Source organism: Humulus lupulus, chromosome 5 (assembly GCF_963169125.1).
Source record: "Humulus lupulus chromosome 5, drHumLupu1.1, whole genome shotgun sequence".
NCBI lineage: Eukaryota > Viridiplantae > Streptophyta > Magnoliopsida > Rosales > Cannabaceae > Humulus > Humulus lupulus.
In genome coordinates this window covers 197,769,043-197,792,395 of record NC_084797.1, presented here as the reverse complement: position 1 = coordinate 197,792,395, position 23,353 = coordinate 197,769,043, and the positions used below count along the sequence as shown (strand labels likewise).

At 31.9% G+C, this 23,353-nt stretch overlaps 1 protein-coding gene across 2 annotated transcripts in view; it reads right to left on the bottom strand.

Moving 5' to 3' along the window:
* The window catches only part of LOC133778015 (uncharacterized), a 53,858-nt gene extending 42,305 nt beyond the window's left edge, over positions 1–11,553 (bottom strand). Inside the window, exons 1-21 of one of the 2 annotated variants that reach the window (XM_062217817.1) lie at positions 11,252–11,553; positions 10,781–10,884; positions 9,129–9,263; positions 9,005–9,055; positions 8,432–8,526; positions 8,231–8,348; positions 7,666–7,767; positions 7,390–7,578; positions 7,145–7,305; positions 6,643–6,813; positions 5,333–5,422; positions 4,904–5,228; positions 4,698–4,802; positions 4,526–4,621; positions 3,700–3,767; positions 2,803–2,923; positions 2,519–2,719; positions 2,185–2,388; positions 1,960–2,069; positions 1,376–1,472; positions 1,187–1,285 (exon numbers count right to left, since the gene is read on the bottom strand). In XM_062217817.1, coding sequence (XP_062073801.1) covers positions 1,187–1,285; positions 1,376–1,472; positions 1,960–2,069; positions 2,185–2,388; positions 2,519–2,719; positions 2,803–2,923; positions 3,700–3,767; positions 4,526–4,621; positions 4,698–4,802; positions 4,904–5,228; positions 5,333–5,422; positions 6,643–6,813; positions 7,145–7,305; positions 7,390–7,578; positions 7,666–7,767; positions 8,231–8,348; positions 8,432–8,526; positions 9,005–9,055; positions 9,129–9,263; positions 10,781–10,884; positions 11,252–11,348 — 2,739 coding nt within the window. In that variant the 5' untranslated portion in view covers positions 11,349–11,553. Of the gene's footprint in view, positions 1–1,186; positions 1,286–1,375; positions 1,473–1,959; positions 2,070–2,184; positions 2,389–2,518; positions 2,720–2,802; positions 2,924–3,699; positions 3,768–4,525; positions 4,622–4,697; positions 4,803–4,903; positions 5,229–5,332; positions 5,423–6,642; positions 6,814–7,144; positions 7,306–7,389; positions 7,768–8,230; positions 8,349–8,431; positions 8,527–9,004; positions 9,056–9,128; positions 9,264–10,780; positions 10,885–11,251 lie in introns of both variants that reach the window. The other variant, XM_062217816.1, reaches the window with a different exon arrangement.
* Between the last annotated feature and the right edge of the window lie 11,800 nt (positions 11,554–23,353).

The following is a 23,353-nucleotide window of genomic DNA, read 5'->3' as shown; positions in this document are numbered from 1 at the left end:
ATAAATTTGGGAGGAGGTCAGTCTAAATGACCTCTGTCTCTTTTTCAAAAAAAAAAAATATATGACGATCTTTGATACTAATAATTATGTTAATAGTGAGCTAGTATAATCCAGATAACTATAAATAATCAAAACAGTTGTATAAAATTTCCTGGTTTTATAAGTATATAATATATATATATATAAATAAATGAGTTTTCAATGATTATGTCCTCATATTGGTTATATCGAAGGAAAAAGAATTGTATTCATTAATTTCATATGCTGAGCTAGCATTTCTAGTGATATGATATAAAAAGTGTCCCAAAGATCACAACCATTAAATAAATATCTAATTTATATAATCATTCATGAGTAAAATATTTTGGCTTTTAAAGATTAGCGTTTCTAAGTTGGTATAGGGTAGGTAATCATAGATTAGCATTTCTGATTTGGGATAGGCTATGTGCCCTCTGTAGAAGAGATAATGAGTCTGTGAATCATCTTTTTCTGCATTGTTCAGTTTCATTGCAGATTTGGTATAGGATTTTGGAGGAGTTCAAACTACTTTTGTGCGTTCAAGCTCAGTGTATGGAAGTTTTGTTATATGAGACTAAAGAAAGACAGGGTAAACAAAAGCTTAGGCAAACTGCAGTAGCTGCTGTTTTATGGGTCTTATGGCTGGAAAGAAACAATAAAGTTTTTGAACAAGAGGAGAGCGAGGTCAAGAGATTGTCGGATGATATTAAGCAAAAAGTTGCTTTATATGGCTGCACAATAATTGGAATTTTATAGATGTTCCTTTCTTGGCTTAGTTGCGAGATTTGAGTTTTTTCTTGTAAATTTTGCTTTTAATTTGTGCTGATGGTTTTTCCATCTTTACTTGTATTTCTTCTATTAATAATACAAGTAGTTTTGTTTCAAAAAAAAAATTAAATAAATATATAATAATAAATTAATAATGCAAGCTAGTACGAGACTTATCATTTAGCTTGTCTGATATTGAAGAGTCCTTCAAAATTATATAAAGGATAGCACTTGTAGAAATATAGTTGTATCATTAGGCATAATTATCTTAATATTTCTCAACATAGTAGTAGCATTTCTCTACAATCTTAAGGAATAAATTTAGACATCTTCTACAGCACTGTGTAATACAAATTTAAAGAAAAAATAACCAACCAATAGATCTTCAAAAAAGAGTTACCGATGCACGATAGATTGCCCCTTGCAAGCGGCTCTGCCAAGTCTTCCTCGAATCATCAGATTCACATTGCAATATGAGTGCATTTGCATCCTCCACAACCTATTCAGATGTCATAAAGTCGTATTAAACAGACTGTCAATATAATGTAACTAACGACATGTTCTTAAATGATAAACATGAAGCAGGAACCTTGTTGTCTGAACGTGCACTATCACAAACAGCCAGTACATGATCTGCATCATCAACAACTTCTGGCAGAACTCGAGATATCTGTTTTCCACGTAAGCTACAAAGGGAGAAATTTATATCCATGAAAATCAATACCTTCAAAGGGCAATATCTATTAAAAATCTCATCTTGACAATTATCTCTCTTCTATTCAGAAGATATGACTAATTTATTTATTTTATAAAAAACATTGCTAGTGTATTATTATAATATTGTAAGTACCATTACACCAAAGAAGTTTCTATTGAACTACAAAAGAATATCACATCCTCTTGAGTCATTGGTATTTAATATTTTCTATGGAAAATTTGTTTCTTTTCCTTATCCCACAACCCTAAACGATCTACAATATCTCCGAATATTTGTGTCTTTCTTTCTCACCATCTGCCCAATAAACACCCAATACTGCAATATTCAATAACTACTTGAATCTTAAAGACAATTTTAGTAAAAAAAAAATCAATGACAAAATATCCCCCAGGTAGTAAAAACAAAACTAGGAAGAAGTGACCAATAACATAATGTCGAAAATATAGCATTAAAACCTGATATATTGTTTGTATGATTTAGAGCCAGGGTTATCAAGTACATAGAGGAAAGGCCCAACTAAGCAGAAGTACCGACGCTGCCACACAGCTTCTCGATTTCCCACACCCTATTAGAACATTATTAAAATGTAGTAAAAAGGGTAATTAGAGATGCACAGGTACTAACAAAAAAAAAGGCTACCATGTCACAAAGGAGGAGATGGGAAAGAACAAGAGACAGACCTTCCGAGTAAGAAGAGACAACCACCCCTCAAAGTCAGCTTGATTCCAAGGTCGAAAGAAATCTGAGTTTTCAGCATCCTCTCCCTTAAAGAGCTTTGCAATCTGCATCAATCGATGATATCGTGCCGGAGAGAAGTGAAACCCTAGCGACGGTAGTCGTATGGCAAGTCGTGTTGAAGGGTAGGATGCATTCTCCATTCGAATCTGAATAAAATAACATAATAATACAGAACTCAATCATTGACAAAAATATTGCTCAAAAAAAAATTCATAGACAAAAATAAAAACTAGACGTATAAAGGAGAATGCCTGACAACAAAAGAACAAGGTATACCTGTTGAAGCTTTAGCATTGCCCCACAGTTATCAATAACAGGCAAAAGACTAACATAATTTGAGCGGGAAGAAGTAGAATACTTATTTGCGGAAACCTCTCCCCAATGGTAGTCACCATCAACCAGAAAAGCAGATACATCCCTCAAAACCAAGTTAAACTGCAAATACATGTCTAACTCCTTGGATGATCCAAATTCATCCTGCAAACCGCACAACCTAGATTAATTTGATATTAAAAAATGTTATAATGCAGAAATAATTAAGAAACTGTTTCTGCTATAACCTCTGTACGAATCACCAAATTTCCCAAGTCAAGCATAAGTTTTGTCGAATGTCGATTGTCAGGACAAAAATCTGTTGGAATTGTTATTTTGGGTGCAGCAATATCAATGTCCAACAAAAACCTAGCAGAAGGGAATAAATGACAAAATTTGATTATAGTGATTAGATAGGAAAACAAACCTACATCCATCTTACAATATATATTCTCTTTACTTACATGGCTCAAAAACAAACATGAATTCTAAATTGGTAACTAAATCAGAAACATGACGTTTTGAGAGTTCATTAGATCTGTTACGTTACGTATTACATTTGAAGACTTAAATCATCTACCTTTTTTTAATTTACATAATAGAACTTTTATGAATGAACAAAACAAGAAGTACATGAAAGAAGAGTATAATGTATCCCCAAAGAAAGTGAGGCACAAAATCACAACATTAAGAAAAAAAAAATAGCAAACCAAAACACTACTAAACAAAGTGTGTTTCCAGCCAAGAGTAAGAAAGCAGAAAATCCTTAATTTTCTTCACCACTGAATCCCATAAAGAAAAAAATCCACTCTTTTTAATAAAAGAATACAGTTGTTTCTCCTTCTTCAGATATGTATTTACTGAACTTGAATAAAAATGTTGTTTTATGCTAGTAAACAAAGAAGAACATGTTCTGATGTGTATTAAATTGTCTTTTTTAAAACAATAGGAACTAATTAAATAACATATAATTTCATAGCCTTAAAACCCTCCAAGGAAATGGTCATTCTACTAGATTTCAACTCTACATTTAAACACATAAGGACCTAATCCAGCAATCTATTAAAAGGAGTACTCTATCAGTACAACCTACTTGTTGACTAAATCCTAGCCAAGATATGTAAACTTTAAAACAATGTAAATACCTGGATTGATTTTTCAATGCCTTATTCACTTGTTCCTGAGCAGTGCGCCTGACCTCATCTATTGTCATCTAGAAAATGAAGAGCAAAAAAATACAGTCACCACACTGTTAACTGAAAATTTGAGACCAATTACTGTTTTGGCCATACTTGAATATCATACAAGAGGCACCTCAAAATTTTTTGCCACTAATACAAATAGAAATAAAGGAGGTGGTGTTGCAAGGACAGATTTTGAAGTTTGACCTGAGACTTAAAATCCTATATCTGATTTTAATGATCTCTAAAGTACCTCGCTTTGGGCATGCATGATACATGGGTGCAGGTTACATTGACCAGTAAGTGAAAGAACAAATCAAATGTAAGCACCGCTAATAAATAGTGTCTATCCAACTAAGTGATTAAAGAAAGCAAAAAATCCTTAAACTTTATTTGCCACCAAGGCCCAGAAAAAGCTAAAAACATTTTCTCCAATAAATAACTTAAACTCCAAATCGTCCCCCGTCCCCCCTCCTCATATTTCCATTTGCACTCGCAGATCTTTCGATCTTTCCAACAAAAAAATAAAGATCGCTATTTATTTTCTACATATAAAAAAAATACTTCCAAAGTTTACATCCATAATCTCACAACATTTGCATTACCATTAATCACAGTGAATTGTCCTTTTATATTCCCAATTACTTCCAGAATTCCAAACAACAATCCACATTCAAATAAACTTATTAAATGAATTGGTTGAGACTCTTAATTCATAAACTCTTGGCTAACACCTTAAATAACTACATAACCATATCTCAAAGATATGACAAAGCTAAGGAAAACAAACCTGAACAGCAGCAGCAGCTTCCAGAGCTAAGGTTTGACTAACAGCAGTACTGCTTTGAAAAAAATTGATAATTTGGTCGATAGTATCCTTCATATACTGTTAAAGAATGTCATCAATGAAGATGCGCATATTGAAAAAAGAAGAAACAACAGAACATGAGCTAGACGCATACAGTCACATAACAGGGGGACGCTTTAGCAACCATGCTCCAATCAACTTTCATATCAAAAGGCTTATAGCAGAAAACCCCAAGTAACGAGTCATTATTAGTGGCACTCTGCATATGTATGGGACAAAGGTTCAATTCAAGTTCTACTGCCAAAGTTACGCAACTAAATATAGAGAAGATACTTCAGAATCAGAATGTAACAATTTTACCTCGGCAAGTAAACCGTTTGGTGAGGATAGCCTATATGAACCCAATTTCACATTAAATATTTTTGTCTCTGGATAAAGTTTTATGAAGCAATGAAGACCTTCACATGATAACTCAGCAAGATACTCGTTGGGCCCATCAATAAGTTTAGTAGCACTATGTTTTGTGTAAATGTTTAAGGAAGTCTGAAGAGCATCTGCCTTGTCACTTATAAAAACTAACTTATTATCATCACCTTCTTTATACCCAATGATTTTGTTTAACTGTTCCCAGTCTTCCTCACCGAAATGAAATGGCTCGGTTTCATCTTCAGATGACTCATTACTCCTGGAAGAGAATGCACATTACGGTACACAAATCTCAAAGAGTATAATAAAATCATATGAATTGCAGTAGTTGCATTAAAAAAAGTACATATATAGAGCTAATACCACGCAAATGACCACCATGATTTCTTGGATTTTTCTTTTCTCATGTGGACTGATTCTGTTGACTTCTGCACAAACTTGTGAGCCAGCATCCTGCACAAAACCACATTCAACATTATACTTTTAAAAAAATTGTACCATTAACAAAAATATATATGTTAATTACATAATATATATTATATATTAAAAAATTATTTTAATATTAATTATTGAAAAATTAAAATCAATAAATAATTCTATTTAATTATAAATCTAAAATTTTAAAAAAATCTTCTATCATAATAATTTTTTAATTTTAAGATTTTAATAAGTTTTTTTTTTTTTTTATAAACTTTAATACCTTCGAAGAAAAAAAACAAAATTATATCTTTTTCCAATTAAATGATGAAATACTCATAAATAGTTAATTTTCTAAAAAAAAAAAGAAGATGACACTCAAGTAGTTATTCTAAAAGTTTGTTCAAGAAAAAATTTTAAAAAAAATTATTATTTCAATTAACTAGAAACCTAAGAACTGGGCAACATGGTAGTGCTTTAATATTAACTAAAAGAGAGCGGTATTAATTGGTAAATTATTTAAAAATAATAATAACAAAATATCTAAATAACAGCCAATTAAATTTAATTACTTTCTGTGTAAGTTAATCGTCTAGAATATAGATAGATATAGATGATTAGCACATACTCACATACCATCACTTGGATAAAGCATTCTATACTTTCAAGGCTGCATATAAGATTCTCACTCAAAAATAGGGGACCATGCTGTACAATGTAAGATGGCCTCTAAGCTATTGATGTAATTAATTCTAAACCACATATGACCTACAATTCCAATGGCTGAGAACCATTATTTCTGATACAGAAGTTTGTGCCTAAAGCTAGTCTAGATGGCTTCTGTTGCCAGCCTAAAGTAATAATTGTAAGATATACTTTATAAATTTAAACTAAACGCATCTTCCCTTAGGTACATTTGGAAGGGGCTCCCAATGACCATGATATAAAAAGAGTACCAAAAAATAAAATTGAAAATCAAAGATGCACAAGTTTATCCACCATCCGGAAATAAATAATCTTGATATATTACTCTTATCACAAACAAAAGTCAACTCATCTAATCCCACTATGAAGCTAATTCCATTAGCAAGCAAATACAAGAGTGAGTAAAAAACATTCACAACATCGACGACTGGGCAAAATACCCACAACATCTAATACCCAGAATGGGTAAAAAAGAAAGTAATAAAACATATGACCTACCTGGTCACAACTCACAAATTAACAAGATTAATTTCATAAATCAAAAGAAATACCTCCATTGCAGTATGACCTCAATATCTAGTTCACGATCTAAATCCTCAAGGTCTTTATTGTCATCAACAGTTACTCGACTGGGCTCAGATTTAAGCAGGGAAGCATAAAGAGAGATATATTTTTTGCGCAATCTTGCATACCTCAAAACTTGTTCCCATGGCAATTTTCCACTGCAATGAAGATAAATTTCTAAGAAAAATATGGAAGGAATAAAAAATTACTCAATAAATGTCTAAACAAATAAGAGCTGCAGTATGTTATCATTTATTTATTAAATCTATTTCAAATCAACACTTACAAAGCAGAATAGTTTAAACAGAAACAAAAACATAACAAGTAAAAAATTTGCCATATTTTACTCACAAGTTTATATAGTGATAACCCTCAGAAAATTATATCTAAAATCTTTATTTTGTAAGAAAATAACCATCATGCAATGAAGCAACTATTGAATGGGAGAACTAAATCCAACCAAAATATTGGAAATACTAAAGAAGTTACCTTCCCTTCTTCACTTGGTCAGATACAGCTCTATAAGCATACTTCCACCAAGAACGAGGATCAGATTTCACGGAAACATGTGGACGAAAATGCGCGTATTTTAAGCGTTGATTAAAGGCAGAAAAGTTATCAGCTAGTTTTAACATATCCTTGTATCCATCCTGCAACAACAAGATACTAAAAATTTTCAAGGCCAATCAAAACATGCCTCCAAGTATAATCACAGTTGAATTATGAAATTAAACCTTTGATAAACAGAGAATGACATCATCCAAATTCACTGTTGCATTCTGCAAAGGTTGATCACTCTTAGCCAATTCATTTGCCCTTAGCTTTGTATACTTTGCATTTCCTGTAATTGGTTCCAGAATATAAGTGTGCTGTTTGACAATTCTATCAGCAGGTTTGCCTTCTTTAGTGCCATATCTAAAAACCTGAAGCAAATAAATGATCAAAGTTTCATAGTTTGAACATGCCCTCAACATATGTAACTGCAAGAATAAACTAAATATTGGTTCTACCTGGACCCACTCAGAAGGAAGCAAATCCTCCCATGGCTTGTCAATATGCCATGGGATTATATCAGAATCCAGATAAAGTGCAAGTCGGTCAAGTTCAACAGACTGTAAAAATTAAAAAAAAAATCTTATTATAAACAAGATTGTAATAAGGATTAAATTAGTGATAATCATATTATAATTTACTGGCTATGTAACAAATTGCTACTTGTTATCATGTCAGAACTTTGGTGTACCGTGTATTGTGGGTGAAACTTCAAATATATGCAGGAATGCAACATACTTTAAATTTAAAATATGATAAATGAATACACATCTCGGCCAAGCATTCAATCAAATTTTCTTCCCCTTAAAAAAGAAACAAAGATCTTTTATAACAAGAAAATGAAAATTACAATTGAAGACTTTTATTTAGTAGTTTTGTCAAAAAGTTGCAAGTGTGTGTTTCCTCACTAACTCGCAACTGTGCATTTCAAATTATATATATGAGACCTTCTTAAAGAGAATAAAACTTAAACTTGATTGCATTCATATCAATCGACATTCTATAAGGAACAAAATTAGGAACCTTTTGTATACGGTCTAGTGAACCACCAGTAATAAAAGTCTCATTCCCATTGTCATCAACTGTCACTGCTAAGAGTTTCTCCAAGGTCACACCTGCTGCAAATGGGTGACCAGGATTGCTAGAGAATAGGAAATTAAAATTCAGACAGAAAATAAGAATGTTAAGATTCCAAAATATAAAATTTAACTTGCTATTACACACCTTTCACTGTCCTCATATCTGATATGAATATTTGAAATTGAGAGTTTCAAATTTCCAACTATAGTGTTGATAAGGGAACCCAACCATGATTGATTCTTCAAATAAAAATATATACATATTAATACAGTTATAATCATAATTGACAACCAAATATATGTATAAACATATGTATGGTTCAAAAAGATCAAAAGGTAAATCCTAGAAAAGAATAACATCATAGCATTTGAATACTACAACCAAAACTTGATACAATATTTGTTATCAAAGATTCAAAAATAGCATATAAGACGCTTAAGAACCAAATATAAAGTTCATATACACGTACAAACACATAAGAATATAGGCATCACATAATATTTCCTTATACACAAAAAAATTATTACCTATCAATTATGTTAGTCACCCTTTGCTTTGTAAAGAGTCAAGTCAAGTAAATATATCAGATGTATGGATGCTAAGGCATGCCATTGTCTGTATCAGCAGTCAGCACAAATAGTTGCCATAAACCATCTCGTCAAAGATTCACTCTATTATAATTTAAGTTACACTGATAAAAGAATTGTGTAATCTTACCACTTCAGACTTTAATTGTTGAGCCTTCTCTACCAGCTTCATTTCCATTTCCTATTTCCAAACATAACAATTATTCAAAGGATCATTCAAAGGTATATCGGTAGGCACACCATTATTGTCTTACCCGCACTCGGCTTTTCTTAGCTTCTTGAATGGCATCTTCAGTGGATCCTTCAACTTGCGTTGCAGGTTCAACTAACAAAAATATACGATCCAGATGAACTACAACTGGGTCCTGACCAAGCCTACTCCAAGGTACCTTAATTTGGGAATATCACAAAAACATCATTAGTTAAATGTAAACAGCATCCAGAATCACAAAAGATGTCATTCAAATAGCTTCCAGCAAGAAAATTATATAGGTGATCACTCAATTTTGTGAAATTTCTAATATTTTTATTCATCACTACAAAGAAACTAATTTTATCTTATTTTTCTTATTTCTTTTTAAAAGAAACGAAACAAATATATGCACAATAAGGGGGGAGGGTGGGAATAGATACAAAAGAGGGACCTAGAAAATAAATAAGCATGCATTGCAAAAAGAATAAAATCTCTTATAAAAAATCAGAGAAAGAAGAAAGTGATGAATGAACTCACAGAGAAGACGAAGGGAAATGAAACGCAGAGAGAAAAGAATTTGTGGAAAAATCAGATTGTATTCGATAATAATATGCCTCTGACTACAAATTTAAGGTCTATTTATACATTTTATTCAAGACTAGCTAATGACTAATAACAACTAAGTAACAATTAAAGTTAAATACAACTAGCAGCTAATAACTAAATTACAGACTAATTGATTACATCAGAAAGGCTGAATACTTTTATTTTATAGGAACCAAAAATCTTTACCGATTGGAAAAAGAAAAGGTTATATACAAGAGGAAAAGGTATCATCATACATAAAAACATAATTATAGCCACAAATCTAAATCTTCTTTAAAACCCCGCTTAGAAAATCACAAAGCTACTAAAATTCTCATAGCATGAAGTAAGTTTCCTCAAACTAAGATCTGTAGCCTGAACAGCCACACCAGTGTCCCAACCATTATTGTTGAAACTCACAAATTTACGCTTAATGATGTTGTGCCACAAAGAATATGGCTCATTCAGGAATCTCTACAACCATTTTCAAAACAAGAGACTTATTCTTCTACAAATTTTCTGATTGTGTGGATTATTTGGCTGAAAGAAGAATAAAAAAAGATAAAAAGAACTGGGTGTGGCTTCTCTAAGGGAAAAGGTTCAAATTTTAGCATCTTTTTGGGCTTATGTGACAAAGTAATTCATGGATTTCCCTCTTTCTTTGATCATTCTTGAATGGAAAATTGTGTGATTTAGATTTAGCTAGTTTTTTTTTTTTGTTTTGCTCTTATTAATGCTTGATGTTTTATTTACGTCTACTTTATGGAGATAACTTATCATCTTTTTGTAATACCTTTTCCCAATCAATAAAGGTTTTGTTTCCTATCAAAAAAACAAAAATCATCTAAAAAAATTCAAAATACTTAGCTTTTTGTCTTTAAATAAATATATAACATCAATACATACATCATCAAACTTCATTCATCCTGCGACAGACTCAAGCAATTTATAATTTATATATATACATATATATAAAACACCATAAAGAACTTGTAGTTTACAAGAGATTGTTAGAAATGTCACTTAAGAAAATATACAAAGTCAAATTTCTTAATCATTGATCCCCAAGCAAGTTCAAAAAAATCCGCAAACATCTTTACTAAACCAAAATTATATAAACCCACATACCTTAAGTTTCACAGAGCCAAGAAATCCAGCCTTAACCTTCACAGGCAATTTCAATGCATTAAGTGCCTCCGGTTTCAACTGCATATTAGTTAGCTCCACATCTCCTGCATTATAGATTTAGGAGTAAACCATCAACCAGAAACGAAGCATTTACACTTTACTCTCACTACTAAGTTACCTACAATCCAATCAACCGTAAAATCTGGTAAGTGTAGAATTTGAAGCAATAAGACAAAATGAAACCAAAAACTAAATCCATCAACTTATCAAATTTTCCAAAATTCCAATGTCAATACACTTAATCACTCCCTCTCTTTGAATTAATCACAGAAAATTCTTCCGTTCTGAAGACATTTCAAAAATGATTTTAAAAAAAAACTCCAATCATCCTCAATACACAACCAAAACAAAAAATATTTGATTTCAAAGTCTAAAATCCAGGAAAATAAGAGTAATCATAAGAAAACGAACCTTGCCATACACTGATCTTGAGGGCTTCCTTGTTGAGCCCCCTGACGTAGTTGCCAAGGTACCTCTGCAAGAGGTAAGCCACCTGATCCTCCAACATCCTTCCTTCTTCAAAGGATCACCAACTCATTCCCCCTCAATTCATCCCAAAAATTCCGATTTCAATTTGAGAGAGAAAAGAAAGAAGAAGAAGAAAACGGGATATTTTTCACAGATTTTAGGCCACGTCTATTATTCAGTTCCAGAAGACGCTACTAACTCCTTTCTTTCTTTCCCTTTTTCTTTTTCTTTTTTTCTTTCTTTCTTTTCTTTTTCTTTTCTTTTTTTTTTTTTTTGTTTGTTTTGTTTTTTTGTTTCAGAAAGGAAAAAGTGAAGCGGCAGGCTGGGAATGCGAGTCCACGTTTGGTTTTCGTGGGGACATTTTCTGCTCCAATTAAATATCGCCACATGCTACTAAAAGTCATTTAATGAAAAAGTCAACGAAAAGTAAAGACTGTTGCCAGACTGTTCGGCTTGTCTTACAAGCAATGTAAGTAATTCCCGTGGAACATTACGTAGTAGATATTTTACCTCGACAATGACGTGGCATTTTGAGTATGTAGATCCCTGTCTTGTGCTGATTCATGTGTGAAATTACGAAACTACCATTGTAATCCAACTATGGCGGTGGGTGGATTGGGGGTTGGATGGGCAGCAGCAGTGCCTTGCCTTGGGCAATGTAACAGTTGAAAGGTTATCAACACCAATATTTTTTTTCATTTTAAACGATTGTTTATAAATTCCAAAATATCATTAAAAAAAATAACAAAGTATTTTATTGTAATAACTAATAAGGTTTGCTTTAGACAATTTTAATTTTTAAAATTACCAAAATATTCTTGAATTAAAATGTAGATAATAATTAAAGAATATTAATCATAATAAATTCTATGAAAATGAGATGACCATGTGACCAAAAAAATTATTATTTATTTGAAACCATTTCGACCATTAAAAATTTTATTTGGACTAAAATTTATTGGATGATATATTTCTTTTTATAGAAATAAAACTTTAAAGTATCCAAGGAAAAAAAACAAAAATTAATAAACAACATATCCCTTTTAAATCTAATTTTGTTTATTTTGTAGTCCTTACCTCGTACTTTTTTATATTCTAATTTTTATTTGTTTTAGTTGAAGGATAAAAGGAGTTATTCATATAAGAACTCATTAAAAAAATGAAGTGAAATATTTATTTGAGAAAAATATCCAAGAAGAGATATTTTTGGGGAGTTGTCTACTCATTTATCATTCTAAATTATTATGCATTGCATAGGGGGCCCATTTTGCATATAATGTATGCTCTACCCTTGTTTTTGAGTGTGAAAGAATAAGGATATGCGGGATTTTAGAAACTAAATTCTATATTATTTTATTTTTATGATTATAGAAATTTATACTGACGGTTTTTTTTTTTTGTTGGACAATTTTCAGAATGTTTGATATATATTACCTAAAATCTTTTATAAAATAAATATTAAATTTAATCATAATAATATATTTATGATAATATATTTATAATAATATATATTATGTCTGAATTTATTTAAAAATTAATATTTTCTTTTGAAAAAAAATATCTAATTGCATACATATATGAATTAATATGGATTAATAAATAAAAATTCATAAAAATCTAAACTTAACTAATAAAAAAATCTAAAATTTTAAATTGAATATTCAAATATAAAAATCTAAATGTAATTAGAAAAACATATTCTATATATAAAACAATAACAAGAAAAATAAAACTAAAAGATATCGTACTTATTTATTTGCACAATTTAGGATGAAGATGTAATTTGCTTTTTTCTTTTATCAAAAAATAGGAGTAAAATAGGCATTATGAAATATTCATTAAAATAATAAAATAACTTGTTGTGTTTTTTAGAAGTCATTCTGAAGAAGCCGGTGAATCATTGTTTCTCTAAAAAATTCTTCTAAATTCAAAAGTTATTTTTATATTTCATCCAAACATACATAAAATTAACTTGAAGACTTCAAAATCTCTTCCAAAACCATATCAAATAAGGTCTTAAAATATATGTATGACTTTAACATTTTTTTTTAGTCCCAACTGAGAAACTAATGCATATTTAGTTGGAACTAATAGAATGGAAATCATTCTTTTGTTTGATTGTCTTATAAAGTATTAAAATCGTATTTTAATGAAATAGTTTTTCTACCATTTTAGTGAAATAGCTATTTCATCTAAAAGTATGAGAAAATGTTATTTCGATACACAAATAAATATTTTTTTTATTCATATTAAATTTATTTAATTCCATTCATATTCTCATTACCATTATCATTCATATTCCTCTCATTTTATTACTTCCAACCAAATATATCACTATAGTTTAGAAAGCAGTAGTGCTTATAAAATGTGATGGGACATATACAATAATTATTTGTTATTTAATAAAGATAATTTTTTTAAATTTTTTTTATATACATGTCATATATCATAAAGATCGGATATTATTAGTTCAATCTTGAATTGAGTATATACATGCATATAAGACAATTTCATTCAAGACAATAATATGAAATTGGGTTTATACCTTTTGAACCCTATGTTTTAATAATTTATTTTTTGGTCCCTATGTTTTGTAAAATTATTCAAATAGACTCATAAACACAATTTTGATCAAAGTTTTTTGAACTAAAATCACAAATAATTCACCAAACTAAAAACTCAGAAAAAAAAAAGCACAACCATTATGTTTAATAGTTGTGTTGTTATATTCAATTTTTTGTTCATCAAAATCAGGTCCATGGGTCTATTTGAATCATTTTACAAAACACATGCTCCAAAAATTTATTTGTCAAAACACATGATCAAACAAGTAATAGGACAAAACACAAAATTCAAAAATGTATAAACCCTATAAAATTGTTCGTAATCGCTAAATAAGGTTGAAGCTTTATTTAATTAAGATTATGAGCACATTTTGCCTTCTGTTTAGACAAAATAACTAATCCTGATTGTTTAGGGTAGTGACACATAATGAAAAGGGAGTTGTGTACAATATAAGTTATATAAGACTAGGATACGATGAAAGTATAAACTTCTAATAATCTTTGTTAGAATGCATAAGTTTTACATTCATCACTCGATACTCATTTGAGACTTGACCTTAATCTTGAAATAAGTAATGAACTCTTATTCGTAGTGGATTTTGACTTATCGGGTTGTTTAACGCATAAAATGTGACATTCACTAGCAATAATTGTAGCATAAGTGGGTGGTCGTGTAATGCCCTGGGTAGCCAAGACTTGCCACCCCCTCTAACTTTTGGCCCCTCCAATGGCTCTAAAATTGCTCCAAATGCTACTAAACTTTATGGGGATCCTTAGATACCTCCATGAATCATTTTAGACCCATAAAAGTCACTTTTAGATGCCTACTACACAATCTCATATTTTCACTTCAACTTAAGTGAAAATCGTTAAGTGTGTTTCACCTCAACATATAAACATCTTAACCATCATATATAATCAATCTTAACAAATAACACATTCATATGGTATTCACTAAACATAACCTAACAAAGATTATCTTCTTGTGTCATTCAAGTTCATCCATTATATTCAAACTTTCCAGCAACAACTATAACCCAATTTCTTGTCATTGATGGCCAAACAACAACAAGAATTAATCATTAAGCACACTTGAATGAACAAAGGGTATTTTTGCTAAAATAAAGCACTAGAAATTGAAACACTATGACATAGAGTTCATTAATAATTCAAGCCTCAAAAGATTTAGTTCATGGCTAAATTCAATAGCATAAATCCAAAATCAAAATTTCCCGTGGGTATTTAAATAAAAAAGGGGAGAAAACAAACCAAAGATGATGAATCAATAATCTTGTCCTCCTACTCTTCCTTTTTTTCCATGAATTCTCCTCCTCAAGCTTGTAATTTCTTCTTCTTTTATTCATTTTTTATCTTCCTCTATCTACAATGGCAGCTCATCTCCCAATGGTGACCGACCTTGTCTTTTAACGATGCTAGGTTACCTAAATTAGATGACAAATGACAACATTGCCCCTTCCATTTTTCACATGTGAACTTCCTTCTTTTCCTCCCTTGAAAATGCTCCAAAATATTGAGTAATGCCTCTGGTTTCGCCACCTCAACATTCTTTTTAAGCTCAATTAATGAAGTGTCAGGTGGCTTTCCTTCACATGCTAAAAAACTCCACTTGAATCTTGATGGAAATGCTCCAGTAAAATTTTCCTTGCTACAGCAAAACCTGAATTTTCAGCACAAAAAGACAACTTAGATTCCAATTTGCATCTCCTCTTTCTCTTTAGAAAATTCATGCATAAAATCATTATTTTCATACTTTCAACTCTTAAAAACTACAAAGACACAATAAACTCACTAACAACACAAAAAGGGAAAGAAATTAACTAAAAATAACAACAATAAACAAACATCACTCTTATGAATTCTACATTTATAAGCTTAAAAGTATAAAAAAATAATTCTTTATTCAAGAGTTAACACTCATCAATCTCATAAAATTTATATATATATATATGAGAAGAAAAAGTGAGATGAAATTTCGCATAGTTTCTCTACTCTAAAAATTACACACCTATCTTGCTTATTATCAAGTGATTTCTAATTTAATCAAACATAAATAGAAATCATAGAATATGCATCTATTGAAATTAAATAATAAACATACAGATAACATAAATTACTTACTTATGTGCAGCGAAATTAATAAGACTCCACCAATTCAGTTATATATCCATTTGTCATTTTCTGATTGCTAGGAATTCCCAAGAATTGAAATACGAATGCCACCACGATCTTACTCTCCAATCTTTGATCAAGCCTAACTAGTGTGGGCAATTTTTGTTATGACTTGGTCACCTAGATGCAAAGGGACATAAAAAGTCCCAACAGGAGATGCATCGCCTACTAGTAGGTGATGCTTCGCCTACAAGCCGGTGATGCGTCGCTTGACGTGTCCGTACGAACAAGTGTTTTAAGCTTCAAATGACAAGTTATTTAGCTCTAATGTTAGACCTAATGACGGTGCCTGCACTATAAAAGGGTCCTCATAGAGTTTTGGAAGATCTGATCACTCTCTCAAATCTCTCTCTAACCTCTCTCTCTTTAGCTTTCAAGAATCTCAAGTTTTCTTCAAGAAACTCATAAAGAAAGTGCTTGACTTTGTGAGTTTAAGACTTGTTCAATCTTAATTCTCATTTCCTCTTAGTAAAAGCCTTAAGCATCAATTGTGGGCTAGGAAATAGAGAATTAGGACAGCGATACAAATCGTGTATAAGCCTTTGGTTGTGTTTTTTACAAGGAAGAAGAAGAAGTTCAAAGTGGTGGATCCAACAAGGGTTTTGAAGCTTCAACAAAGTTGAATAAGTGTGTTCCACTGCTAGGGTTTGCATCATCTTTCTAAATCTTTCTTTGGTCTCTGTCAAGCATAATTTTGTGTAGATTCTAAATATTGTGGTGGTGTAATCTCACTCTCCTCCAACAATCTAATTCTCTATTATCTGAGATACAACATCAAGGAAGAATCTAACTCCTTTTCGGCTTTGAAGTTCATGACTCGAGACTTTGTTAGGTTGAATCATTTTGATGGTACTAACTTTGTTCGTTGGCAAGATAAGATTAGGTTCTTGCTAACCAATCTCAAATTTTTCTATGACTTGGATAAAGACCTAAAGGCCTTGCAACCCTCCAAGGAAGACGACACCCAAAAAGTCATCAAAGAAAGGAAGAAGCGTGAAGAAGATGAGTTGATATGTAGGGGTCACATCCTCAATGCGCTTTTGGACTGACTATATGATCTCTACACCAACACTAGGAACGCAAAAGAGATTTGGGAAGCTTTGGCGAAAAAGTTCAATATGGAAGAAAAAGGTACAAAGAAATTCATTATTACTCAATATATGGAATTTAAGTTTTATGATATGAAACCTCTTCTTCCCCAAATACATGAATTCCAAATTGTTGTGAACAAGTTGTCTACACTCAATATGTGTTTCCAGGGCAATTCCTTGTTGGTACCATAAAAGCCAAGTTGCCTCCATCTTAGAGGGGTTATTTCAAGAAGAAGATTCTTCATAAGAATGAGGATATTTCATTGGAGGAAACGCTCAAACACTTGAGGATTGAGGAGAATTCTCATTCTAGAGATAAGAACGAGGATGAGTCTAATGGTGAGACTTCAAAGGCCAATGTGGTGGCTAATCCTCCTAACAAGGGCAAAGAAATTGGCAAGAATAAAGGCAAGGGTCAAAAACCCTTAAGGCCTAAGAAGAATGAGGGACAATTCAAAAGTTTCAAGGGACCTTGCTTTGTGTATGGCAAGAATGACCACTTTTATAGAGATTATAGGTTCAAGAGGAACCAAAACAATGAAGCAAGAGTCAACTCAATCGAAAAAGAGCTAGTTGCAACATTAAGAGAAATCAATGCCATACATGGAAAGGTGAATGGGTGGCGGTATAATACTTGTGCAACCATTCATGTCACTGATAACTCTACAAAATAGAGTTATTTTACCACTTTTTATGTGCTAATTGTTGCTTAATTCTTGAGTTTTTAATTGATTTATTAAGTTTTTAAGTAATTTTGAATTTATTAGGCTTATTTTAATTTTATAGATTTTTGTATGTTTTTATAATTATTTTGTTGTAAAATGTTGTAGTTAATTATTTGAATTATTATTGTTAAGTTAGTGGTAAAAAAATGTTGTATTATTGAACTTAAATGTAAAATATAATTAAGTTATAATTAATATTTTCAAATAATTAAATTGATTTATTTTATAATTGAAAATATTGTATTATGATTTATTTTATATTTATTTTGTAGGGAATTTATGCTCTTGAAAGCAATGAAAAATGAGAGAAAAGTGGTATTTTTGGGAGAAAATATAGGAAAGTTGGCATTTTTGAAAACTTTCAGCCTCATGGGCCCTGCCACCTTCAAGGCCCAAGCTCCAAGGCCCACCAGCACCCCACGGTTTCCTCCTGAAGCTCACCATCACACTCAGCTGCCTACCTTCCAACAAAGCACCCAATTCCCACCATGAGTCATGACCAACTTCCTTCATCTTCACCATCACGTGCAGCTACAATCAATGAAGCTCCTTCAGCATATGCACTAATGCATTTCCTTCATCAATGCACCAAGAGACCATGAGCCTTCAGCACTTGCCGCCTGCCTCCTGCCATGCCATTTCACAGCTGCCAATTCTCATGCATGCCACTTTTTGAGCCCACAAAAAATGCTTTTGTACCATTTGTCCCCTATGACAAAAATATCACATTTTTACACCACTTTATACACATTTTACCCCAAAACATAATTATTACACCCTATAATTTACCCCTATTTACCATATTATAATTAATTAAATTAATTTAATCAATTTAATTAATTTAAATTGATTATTTTAATACCTCATTTTTGGCTATAAATAAGGGATTTAGGGAGTGCATTTTGGGGAGAGGTTACTCTACACAAAGTTTCTACACATTCAAAACCTCTCAACTCTCTTCATCTTCTTCTTCTTTTTAGTTATTTTCTATGTATTTTTAGAGGAAATATTTGGGGGTTTCTCCTCCAAATTTTCCTATTTATGTTTGTAATTTTTAGTGTGTATTTGCTATTCTAGTTATGAGTTTCTAATCTTTTTAAGATTATTAAGGTGATGATGAAATAATTTGTAACTAGATAGTGTTTATTTTGTATATTGATTTCCCATTTTGTGCAACAAAGTTTATAGATTTTTCTTGTTCAAATATATTCTTTCATCTTAAATATCATGTATTTTGGATTGTTAGCACATATTTACACTTTGTTCTTCACTAGTGCAAAACCATAATATTCTTTGTGTAAGATGTGTCATTAAATTGTACACATCCATGCTTAGAACAAAAATATTATGTTTTGCCTTATACATAATGTTCATTGATTTATTTGTTATTTCATTAGATTGATTTACACTAAATGCTTTGAAATTATAATTTTGAAAAGTGAAGAAAAATCTTATCTTTTTAAGAAGTAATTTGTGCTTAAAATTATAAATCTATTTGGAAAATGATAGCTTGATTTATTTTAACTATCACTAAAACTTGGGAATTAATATACTTATAAATATTATTGAACTTATATTTTGTGGATTCTATTATCTTAATAATCTTATTTTACTATCTTAATTTTTACTTTTAATTTATATTTATATATATTGTATTTCATTTTTATATTATTGTATTTTATTGTATTTTCATTATTAAAAAATCTCATCAATCTTTGGAACTAGGTTAGAATTTATTAATTTTGGTTTAAAATAAGTTTCTCTTTTTCGATTTTAGTCAACTCCTTTGGGTTCGATCTCGTGCTTACACGAACACTATTCTATAAATACGATTCGTGCGCTTGCGAGTATAAATATTTAAAACATACCCGTTTTGGGTCCATCAGTCACCTGTAATGGACAAAATCTGTCTACATGATAAAAAGTCCAACAAGTCAGCTAGGCTAGCCTGCCAGGCCCAATAAGCCAACCCGATTAACCAGTAAGGCCCGAACCAATGTAAATGGGCTTACATATATTGAATGAACCATCCAAATGGCCAATCCATACCCGAACCCGAATCTGGATATGCTCAGTCATCCAGGGACCTTGAAATAGTCAAGGTACATGTAACCTTTTCCATTAATTTCATAAGGTAACCACTTGGAGCGAGTCAGACGGATCACGAAGGCGGATGGGCAACGACAAGGAGGACGACTATAAGGAAGACCCTAAGGAGATGGCAAGGTATCTAATATCAATTACGTTGATTACTCTTTTTGACTAAAAAGATTCCTTCAAGCCGATCCAGTCGAGCAAGTCGAACCAGTCAGACTGACTTGCCAGATTGTTGAGCTCCGCCATCAGTTGACCACGAACTAGTCAAATTGACCTGACCGGACTGTCAAGCTTCGTCGTCACCCTAATCATCATTCTACTTACTTATTAACTATTACTTGCGTTATTATTTTACTTTTCATGTTATCTTTAACAACAATCTGACTACCTTGAGCGTCAGAGTCCCTTTGGCAGACACCCCACCAGTGCTCCCAATTGAACTACTGCATTCTTCTTTGTTATTAACAGGTTGATGGTGCTCGTTTAATCAATTGTAGGAAATCTCCTTTACAATCACCTCTACAATTGTAGTAAATCACCCATGATAAATCCTTATTCAAGACCTTTGAAACTTCAAAGGAAGAGCATGAGATACAAATGGGCAATGAGAAAAGGTCCAAAGTTGAAGGAAATGGGACTATAGATTTGATCTTCACTTCTGGCAAGAAGGTTCTACTCACCAATATTTTGTATGTACCAGAAATGAGTAAAACTTTATACGTGGTAATTTGCTTGGCAAACTAGGAATCAAGGTTGTGATAGATTTTGGCAAGCTTACTTTGTCAAAGGGAAATGTATTTGTGGTAAAGAGTTATGCATGTGATGGCATGTTTAAACTTTGTACTTCTATTGACAATGTGAACAATAAAGCTTCCACTTCTTCTTATAATATGCTTGACTCAAATTCTATTAATTTGTGGCATGTTAGACTTGCACATATAACATTTAGCACAATTAAAAGAGCAATTAAATGTGGACTGATTGATTGTGATAATGTTGAGCATGATAAATATGAATTATGTGTTAAATCTAAGATGGTAAATGTAATGCCCTACTTCCTTAGAGTTGTTACTATGTGGGTAAAAAATGAGCCATTAGCTCGCTAATCAATGTTTTAGGTAAAAAGTGTGACTAAACTAAAATAAAATTTGTTTAAAGACATGAAGTATAAAAAGTGGTCATTCATTAAAATCATAAAGAGTTATACATTTGGGATCCCAAAATATTGTTTAGAAAATTCATTACAACTCAAAGTTACATTCAGGGTCGACCTAGGCGACAAAACAACCATTACAGTACATTTTCCCAAAATAACCCTGGCCGTGGCAGCCATGTAGGCCGAACATGTACCCGTCACTCCACGCTCTCCGTACTCATCGTTGGTCGACCTTTCCTATGCCCTTACCTACACCATAGAGCACCTGTGAGCCGAATCCCTGCAAGAAAACTCAACACAAAACATATAACATATGCATAACAATCCACAATATACAACAAAACAGCCAACAAGCTAAACGCATAGCGACCAACGCCATCCCAGGCACTTTACCAGGCCCTGGGTTCGCGGTCTTCACCGAGAGGGTGGCCTCAGCACCCTAGTAGGGTCTCGCCCTAATGACCTACACTCCGCATGCTCAACGTTGATCCCGACCCCTTGCCATATTCAGCTTCTTGTCATTCTCAGCCTTCGTCGTTCCCGACCTTCGCCGTTCACTCACAACACATGCATCACATAGCATAATATTAACATATATTTAAATGCATATTAAACATAAGCAGTTGGGTCGCGCCTTGCAATACAAACAATAGGGTCACACCCTGCTCTACGGGTACAACAGTTTTCTTACCTGTGTTCCAAGCTATCTGATACAAATTTTTCTACCGCAAGTGTACGGTGTATTGCAATATAGTTTTAATTTAAAGGATGTCGAACCCACAGAGATTAAATATTTAATTCACCAATTACTATAACTTTTAAGTCTATAATTTTAATTAGAAAATTCAACAAATAACTCAAACAATAAAATAAAGAAAATGAAATAGCAAAATAATGGAAGCTAACGATCTTGGAAAGTGATTAGATAAAAGATAAATGTATTAGAGTAATGATTTCACTATTTAATTATGAACATGGTTTCTTTAGTATCCTAATTAGTTCTCCTCATTTGTAATTTCTAGAATTCTAATATAATGCATTTATCTTTCTCAAGCATATATGCAATTAATCTAAATTAATCAATATGATATCTCTATTTGCTATTAATTAATCAAGAAGTCATTAAGCAAAAATTCTTTTAAGCCAAATTCATAGAGTTCAAGGAATCTCTTAATCTCATAATCACTCTATGTCAAATCTTCCTATGTCCAATCTAAGTTTATCTTTCTCAAGCATAAATCCTAGATCTCAATTCACAATAATGATGGCCAAACATTAATATGAGAAAATTAAATAAAGAAGATATGAACAAACAAGAAGAACTTCATAAAGATAATAATAAAAACCTTAATTTAATAATCAAAATAGACCCATCTAATACTCTAGCACAAAAGGAGTTTAGTTCTCCATTACAAACTTAAACACAATACCAATGTAGTTGTTTATAATTAAAAACTAAAATAAAAGGAGGAAGAAAGAAACTAGATGTAATGATGGTGATGTTGATGTTGATGAATTCTAGCCTCCTTTTTCCTTTCCAAGCATGTAACCCCAGGTCTAATCTCCTCCAAAACATCATAAGAACCCTAATTATGCTTTTCCTTTTATAACCCCTCAAAAAGACCTCTTTTGTCCCTCAAAATTTGTCACTTAAATTTTTCATACAGATCCAGGCGCTGTTGCCCCTCCAACGGGTGCTGTTGCGCTACTGGAAGGCCAAATACATGCTCTCTATAAAGTCAGGCGCTGCAGCCCTAATTCAAGTCAGAAATTGCGCTGCATCCCCTGATGATGGCATTGCAGCGCCTGAGCGATTTTTGGAACGTTGATTCTTCAGGACAGGGCTGCAGTGCTAGAACAAGGGGCTGCAGCCTTATTTCACAATTTTTTTTTCATTTTTTTCTCCGTTTCACTCCCGTTTTGTACGAACTTCGCACCACTTCTCCTTGGACCCTACACATACACAACACAAGCGTAAAACCAAACAAAACAACCTATACACCTACAATATTAGATATGAAATGACACTAATAAGTGAATCTAAAATTCACTTATCACTATCCGATTACTGCGATCCCAAGCACAGTCCTCTAACCCGAGCCTCATTGAAAACCTAGTCACAACACATTCATAATAACCATTCATCAAGTTCCAAACAAATAAATATCTTCGAAATATTAATCTAGCCTTCGAGACCTTGGATACTACTAAATCGGGTAGTA